Raw genomic sequence first — 8,682 nt, 5'->3', positions numbered from 1 at the left:
TTACAGCAGCACCATTATGACCAGCCCCCACCCCATCACCATCCCAAGAAATACTTTCCATAGCAACAGCCCCGAGGCCTCGGGGGTCCATGTGGCCAATGAAGAGGAGTGAATTCTGCTTTTAATCCACAGGTCCAGCAGGCCAATTCTCCAACTTTAAGAATGAGGGCCGTGGAGGAGGTGGGTGTCCGGTTACACTGATACAACCTCTGCTCCACAGCGCGGGCCTCCGCTCCTCCACGCAACTTTTAAAGGGCACACTGAGGGGAGCAACGCTGCTGGTGGGAGAGCTCTCAGTTTTGATGAGAAAAATATTTAAAGATAACACATTGCTGCCCAGCCTTTTTTTTTTTTTTTTTTACCAAGCGCTGTGTCGATCTTTGAAGGATCAGTACTTTTTTAAATGAAGCACCCTTTAGACCAGTGTTTCCCAAACTGTTTTTCTGGGGACCCATATTTTAAAAGTCACAAACCTTCGTGACACTGGGGAACATGATGCGAAACGACCCAAAAAAAAAAACCAAAAACCTCTTTCAACCCACCTGAGAAAATATTCATGTTTATACGCCTTGGTTGTTTTAAACTTACCAGTTGTTAAATCTATAAATATATATAAATTACATTATAGATATATAATTTAACATATAGGAAATATATATTTATTTCATGTCAAATATATTTTTTGTGCCTCCCAAATAGCTGTGGTTCTGTGCAACTTTTTCTTTTGTCTTTGACAAAGGTGGACAGCACGACAGTGCTAGTATGCTAGTGTTTATGAACAGCGATGGACACACAGCGTGGAGCAGCCTTTCAAAGACAGCAGGTGTCTCAATAAACTCTACTTTACTGAACAAACATGCAAATGAGCGACACAAAAAAGCTGTGCCGTGGTTAAATCCCCAGATCCAGGTGTTCTGTTTGTCTTGTTATCGTCACTGTGCTGCAGTTCAGTCACTAAACACATGATGAAGAATCAGGAATGTCATTGATTTTCCCAAGCTGCCGTCAGGAGTGACTCCTACAGAGGCTGACAATGGGACACAGGACAACATCTTTTATGTCCGAGTGTCCAACAGAGAAGCCTCTTCCTACCAAGTGTGACTTTTAGCACCGGTGTTGCGACCTGCCATTAAACAGGACAGGAGAGAGGAAGAGAGAGAGGAGACGGTGGAGGTAGCGCAGCGGAGCGGGGAGAAGGACAGGGGCCAGAAGGGTAATTAGCAGTGAGGTAGTAATGGCGTCTCTCCGGCAGAACAGGAAGTGCAGCCAAACAGGGCTGTTTACACCCACCGGGGCTCGTTCCCCGGCCCAGTCCACACTTGTCCCCCATTCTCTCACCCTCATATCCTGCGTCTGCTCACAGACTACTGTGTCCACACAGACGCTGCCATAAAAAAGAGCCATCAATGGCCCTAATCCTCACACCACACAGCCTTTTTGATGTCAAGAGAGTCAGAGTGTGAGTGAATCTTCCCATTGTTTTTCATTAAGAACACGTGGGACATGGTGCAGTCCAGCAGCTTTGAAGAAAGAGGAACAAAACAACCTCAAAGGAGCCGACGTTAATATGGTGGGAGGGTGAGTCACAAACAGGTTTGACTCCCCGTTAAAGGGCAGTGTTGCAGTGAAATCATACAGCACAGCAGAGAGACGGAAACAACAGAGGAGGACGAGCAGCTCCAGCTCCATCACACCTAGATCGACTTTCTTCCTTAGTGCAGTGTGATGCCCCATGATCTAACGTTGGGGCCACATTTTATTATCAAATCTTAAAGAAGCACTGTAGGTTCAGAATAAAGAAACGGAACATTTCTATTTAAAGATTCTGAAAAAAAACTTGCAGGCAGAAAGATCTGGATGCAGATGTTAAAACATCAAACTGACTGTTGACAAGAGTTAAAGCAACATTTAAAGATTCAAAGGACTTGATTGTCCCATACTGTGGGACAGTGAATACAAATAGATTCTAATGGTTTTATAAGAACTTTATATATAACTAATTATTGACCTTACATTTGAAAAGCCCCATTGTTTGTTAACAGTGACAATAAAGAGCTCTTAAATCTTGGATGTTAACAATGTACTTTCTTTTAATCAATTTAAACATTATATCTAAAGTGTAACAGTTAAAGGAATGATATCCACATGTCACTAATTGGTGAAAGGATAAAACAAATGTCCTCATGATTTAAGTGTTGTTATTATAGTCCAACAAGAATTCTTTGATCTTTGTCCTATATATCCAGTAAGATGCTGAGTAAATGTTGTGGAAAACACAACATGATAGAATTTTTTGGAATCCTGACTCATAAATTCTGGACACATGAAAAACATGTATTCCACTGGGAAAAACTCCCTGCACTGACAAACACCATCACAGTCCTGTGGTCCGTGCCCTGAGACTGACACATTCCTCCGCTGAAACCTGGAATGCTGGCGACTCATTGATCCTATCTGCAGTCAGAGCACATTACAGAGGAAAAAACAAAATGAAAAAAAAAAACAAAAAAACAAAAAAAAAAACAAAGAACGGCCTCTGCTTGGATTTCTGCCATTTTCTGTGTGTACGTGACACGCACAGGTGACGTGGTGATGAGAAAAAGATCAGGTAAACGGTAAGAGGTTACAGGTCAGAGGTCAGGTAGAGGTGAGGTCAGGATGTAGGACCTCCACCCAGGTGTGCTGTTTGTGGAAACGAGCTGAAGGTGGGGAGGGGCTTACAGTGATGGGGGCTGTGGAGAAACCTGAGAACCACGTTCTCACACTGGGAAAAAAAAGGAACTTGTCTAAGATGGGGGTTTTTTCCACCCGTGGTAATTTGATTCTATGGTTTTATCGGTAGAGTTAGCCATAAAATATGTCCTGGAACCTCATTTAAATAAAAATCTACTAAACTATTGAATTAGTTGTTTTAAACCATGTGAGTTGTTCATTTCTTTTATTAAAAAAAAGAGTTGACATGCATTACTGCCACCTGCTGGGGATACTGTTAAAAGGTTAAAATTGTAATTAAAAAAGTTGTCACGATAAAAAGAGCGGGAAACCAGTGGAGAAGGGGAGACGGCGGAAACATCGCAGATGGATACTTTTAGTTTTAGCCAATTAAAAATGACTTTGTTTTATCCTTGTTATATTTTTCAGCTTTAGCTTCATTTTTTCTAAGCTAAAAGTTTAACTCATTTTTTAACCTCAATCACCCTCCTGTGTACAAGGGGAGACGGAGGAAACATCACAGATGGATACTTTTAGTTTTAGCTAATTAAAAATGACTTTGTTTTATCCTAGTTATTTTTTCAGCTTTAGCTTCATTTTTTTAAGCTAAAAAGTTTAACTCATTTTTTTAACCTCAATCACCCTCCTGTGTCTTTTTAAAAAAGCACAGATTGACTTTCAACGTAGGGGGCTTTTCTTTGTCAGTCTTTTTTTGTTGTTGTAGTTTTGCCTTTAACTTAAATGACATGCAGATTTTTCAAAACTTTTTTCTTTATTTATTTCCTAGAGTCATCCTTCACTCTGAGTGGGAAATTGGTCACAGCTACACCACAGAAACTCCCTCAGTTGTCACCCCCGGCACTGGCAGCTCAAGCATTGTAGGCCTCAATGACCTCTGACCCTTGATGCTAATGCCTGTGTGACAAGGAAAATACTATAAACCTGGCTCGGGTTTAAAAAAAAAAAAAAAAATCTGCACATTTTGACAGGTTTACTACAGTTTATACAACTCGTCTGTTGAACCAAATGCTGCAACGTATTATTATTATTAACTTTTTTAACTAAACAATTTTGCTGATGGTTGTTATTCCCTAAAATTCACCTTATTTGATTGAATTTCATAGGTGTATATTTCAACAGTTCTTCCAGAATTATTATTAATCCTCTGGCAGTGGCTTCAACGTTAATCTACATTTCAGGGCTCCCTGCTGAGCGCTTGAGTTGTTCTCGTGTCTCATTCTGCAGGCCACCTCTTCTCCCTGCTTTTCTTCCCTGTTTAACATCAGCCGTCGACCTGCCTTTGAAGTAGCGCTCCACTCATTTCCCAACCCCCAGGGATGTGGGGCTGCTTTTACTGGTCTCCCTGTCCCAGGACTGGGTTTGCTTTGACTGTCCATGACAAAGTGAGAAAAGCTCTGAGAGATGGAGCAGCTAGAGGGTAAAAAAGAAAGACCCGGACCCTGTCATTAAACAGCCGAGAAGCGATGGCTATTCAGACGAGGAATGAAGGAGACGACTTGATTGTGGATTAAAGTGAGGGTGATCAAGAGAAAGAGAGCGAGAGAGAAAATCCATAGGTTTTATCACAAAACGAGAGAGGGAGAGAAAATCCATAGGTTTTATCACAAGGTTGCCACAGCAACCACCTCCTCATTTACCAATCTTAGCTTAGAGCGAGTCTCTGCCATGAACACACAAACACACACGCAACCTCCACACACAACCTCCACCCCTCGCTTTCAGCCTCCCCTCCCCCCCTTGAAAGGGGAGCGTCTGGCTGCCTGTCCTGCTTGCAATGACAGGCTTTTGTTTGAGGCCTGACTCGGAGAGCATATGGCAGGTGCCCCTCAGCAAACTCACCCCCAAACCCCACCCCCGGGCTCCGAGGCCAACGTAACACTATGTCGTAGCGACTGAGCTTCGTGTGTGTGTGTTTTCCAGGATGCTCTTTTTTTTCCCCCCTGTGAAGGTTTTCTAACCGGAATCTGCTCCACTGATCCAGAAAGACAAGGTTTATCATGAAGACGTAGCACTAAGACAGATGAAAGATCTGTATCTGGTCTTGAATCTGAGCTGAGGACCAAAAATCACACAAAAACACAATCGCAAAGAAAGTCAACAAATAGCTACTTGGTATGTTCGTGCAAACTGGCAGCGTGTAAACACGAACAGCATCGTTTACCATAACAAATAACTGCAATATGAGAGGTCTGACTGGAGGTGGCAGAGTCTGTCAGGAAGACTAATGTGAGCACCGCAGGACGTCAGGGAATACAACACAATAGAAAGTTAAGTTTGAGGAGTGATTTTCAAACAGAAAATATGTGCTGTATAAATATTCAGTCTCCACTGCGGCTCATATCACATCCACCGTGGTTCTTGTGAGTGAGTAATTGGGTTCACTGGAACGGAGAAAAGTGAAAGGTCTCTAAATAAGTGTCCAACGGTCAATAACGCTCAGTCCCTGTGGGTTTGAGGAAAAAAAAAGAAAAAAAAAATCCTGACCAAAATCTCACTCCAGCAAATGAAGAGGAGCTCATCCGTGAACAAACACATGCACGCACAAACATCCACCAAAAACACACGCACACAATGGAGTAACAGGATTAAGCAGTGACTGCTGAGAGGCACAAAAGAGCGAGCGATTAATTAACCCAGCGTTGAAGCTAGAAATATTTACCGAAAGACAATGTCTGTGTGTGACTGTGTGTGTGTGTGTGTGTGTGTGTGTGAATTGGGGAGGCCGTTCAATAACTAGGCCAGATTCCAAAGGACCTCAGGACAGATAAAAACCCAAGACAACTGTGAATCAAAAAACTCTTTCAAGACTCCATCAATCAAGGCAAGGACTCCCCGGAGTCCTGGAGGAGCCAGGAGGAGGAGAGGGGAGGAGAGGAGAGGGGAGGAGAGGGGAGCCAACTCACTGATGACACATTCAAAAGATTCAACCCAAAAAGAAATTTGATTTATAAAGTGAAGTAGTAGAAGAAAAACATCTAACCCGAGTGAGGTTGAATACATTTAACTATGTTAGAAAAGAACTCTCCGGAGAGATGTTCCTGGATCCCCCGGAGACCATGTTCAAATAAAAACCTCTTTCATGTCTCATATTCAAATTTCCACCACCACAGAGACTGCAGTGATGGCAGAGATGGCCTGTGTGTGACTGCACATTCGCTGAGCCCTCCCAACACACCCCACCCTCCTGTGAGGAGACCCTCTTCTACGCTCCCTCTTTGACATTATCATTAGTCTAATTACCCATGATGCCGAGGGGTGCATTAATGCACAGAAAACCTCTGTTAATCATGAGACAGTCACAAGGATTCTAATAATACCAGGAAACCTGCACCAGGCACCAGGGGGACAATGATGAACACACCTGCTCTGCACCAACAAAGAAGAGAAGAGAAGAGAACGGAGGCCACTGTTCATCACACCACAGACACAGGCTGCAAATTCATACGAATTAAAAACATTATCAAATCATCATGGAAAAATATCCTTAAAACATTCATTTTAGCTGCTCAACACAAGGTGGGCCAAAAGATTAAATACACTTTTAGTTTGGATAGTTGCACATTAGCTAACAGAGACAAACGAGAAATAGGTGTGAAACCAAGAACACTAGGAGTAAAAGAACATTTGCATCTATGACCTTGGCAGGTGACAGAACTGGGTTTTTGTTTGTTTTTTTAAAATCAAACCCACAACTAAAGATTGAAATGTTGCTTCGAGCAGAATCAAACGTGGAGATAACATTCATCACGAGTGGCGCTATCTCTGCAATCAGCACTTGTTTTTCAAATCTGCAAACAGCTTAAAATAAATTTTTTTAAAAAAAAGGTTCATAAAGGCTACATGATCAGTGGAGTGCAGCTAAGAGGAAATAAAAATCACCACGGTCTTTCAAGCATTACTCTAATTAACCTTGTTACAGAGCGTGTGGCATGTGTCCACGAACTACAGCTACGGTACAATTTTAGCTCAGGGTATTTGCATACCAGCCCTTACCTCAAATGACCCCCTAAAGACTGCCAAAATTTAAATACATACAAACATAAATATAAATACATATATTTGTATATATATATATATATATACATATATATATTTATTTACATACATATTTACATATATAATGTAATGTAAATGTGAAGCTAAGATATTACTGTTGTCGTAAACCTTAGCAGTATTTGCCTTTAACCTCTAATCTTTGACTCTGGCAGGAAAGATAAGTAGAGCCGCAAGCTAACCACAAGAAGAAATAATCCGACCCTTCGAGGACATAGTGGTTCTGTACGTGTGAGCCGGGGCCACTGCAGCAAAACAAAACCTGTTGTTTGCCAGGTGACGAGCGGTGGGACATAGCTGGTAGCGGTTACTGAGGATGGCCAGCAGGTCGGCAAAGTACCGTCGCATGCCGATCTGCGGAGAGTGGGCCCGGTAGACCGGTAATTTCAACTCCTAGAGAGGGAGAAGAGGAGAAAGAGACATTGGGGGGGTGTAAATGATGGGGGTTGGGGCAAGAGGAGCTGGGTGGGCAGGAAGCAGCAGTGAAGAAATTCAGAGGCTGTTAAGAATATGCATAATAATAGTGAGGCATGAATCTCCTCTGCTGACTGTGTCTTTAACCACCAACACACTCCTGTCAAAGAAAAAAGTAAATTAAACTGAATATTTAACATGGAAAAAACAGTTAGTGTGTGCCTCAGTCCAGATTGATTTAATTTAAGGTGGCTGTGGAAAAACTGCAGCTAATCTAGGTCACTGCAGGGGTCTTAGTGGGCTGAGCGAAGCAGTAATGTGTATGGTGTTTTTGATGGGGGGGGCTGGGGGCTGGAGGGTGAGCTGAAGATAGGATTAGGTTTCACCCAAGCACATCTCCTATTCATGTTCAATTAGCTGCATGTGTTTCAATGAGGGAGGAAGACACTCGGGGGCATTAGCATTGAATCAGCCCCTGTGGAAGCAGCTCCGGAAAACTGGAGAACACATGGCTCCAGTTTCAGATCCTGCTTCAGTGAAGGGTTTCACTCACTTAGCAACGCTTTTGGTAAAAGAGAATTATTTTTCCTTTTTGACCTTGTGGAAGGAAATAACCTTAATTATTTAACACCTGCAGAAAACAATGATGTTTGTGAGGTCAACCGTTCTAGCTAGCCTTTTATACCTTATCTTGGTATTTGAATCTGTTAGCATTTCACATGCTACACGCTACAGTCGACTTTCTAGCCTGCAGGAAGTACATACTTTCATCATCTTTTAGATTCCTGTCATAGAGTCGGAGTTAAAAACCGAAACATACATTTCTGGAGTTTGTCAGAGAATTAATTAGATTTTAACAAACTACTAATTTAACAGGACATGTGTGACTGATACATTCATGTCACATCTCATTAGAATGGACTGTTATATTTAAGCTGCTTTCAAAGAGTGACCCATAAGGACAGAAACAGCTCTGCCGTCAGCCTCACATTTCCTAAATTAGTTTAAAAGTTGAGACTTGTTGACGAACCAACGACTACAGTTGGTTCGTTATCTAAAGAATACACGAGCGCAAACATGGGCAGGTCTGCGCTGCTAACTGTCGGCTGCTATTTATTTTGAACACAAGTAAGACAACAAGGATGCTCAGGTGCACATTTGAATTGAATCCCAAAATAAACAGTAAGTCCTCTCCCAAACCAACACACAGCAGCAGCAGCAGCAGCAGCAGCAGCAGCAGCAGCAGCAGCCCCCCCCCTGCCCCCACCACCCCCCGCCACAACCACCCACTACCACCCAGTACTCCCCTAACTCTCCTCTCCTTCTCATCTCCTCCCACTGCTTGAGATTTTGCCTCTGGTCCATCTGTCTGTCTGGGGCTACAAGGGCAGCAGCAGCAGGAGGAGGCAGAGGAGGAGGGGGGGGGGGGGGCGCGCGGGGGCGGGGCGGCGGGGGGGGGAGAGCGGCCTCGGGGTCACTCGC

General features: G+C 43.1%; 1 protein-coding gene across 1 annotated transcript in view; it reads right to left on the bottom strand.

Annotated features, from left to right (window-relative positions):
• The window catches only part of ccnjl (cyclin J-like), a 20,767-nt gene that overhangs the window by 6,017 nt on the left and 6,068 nt on the right, over positions 1-8,682 (bottom strand). The window contains exon 3 of the mRNA XM_025063365.1: positions 6,990-7,179. Coding sequence (XP_024919133.1) covers positions 6,990-7,179 — 190 coding nt within the window. The remainder of the gene's footprint in view (positions 1-6,989; positions 7,180-8,682) is intronic.

Source organism: Cynoglossus semilaevis, chromosome 15 (assembly GCF_000523025.1).
Source record: "Cynoglossus semilaevis isolate Cse_v1.0 chromosome 15, Cse_v1.0, whole genome shotgun sequence".
Taxonomy (NCBI): domain Eukaryota; kingdom Metazoa; phylum Chordata; class Actinopteri; order Pleuronectiformes; family Cynoglossidae; genus Cynoglossus; species Cynoglossus semilaevis.
The sequence above is the reverse complement of the archived record's forward strand: the minus strand, read 5'-3'. Positions and strand labels throughout refer to the sequence as shown.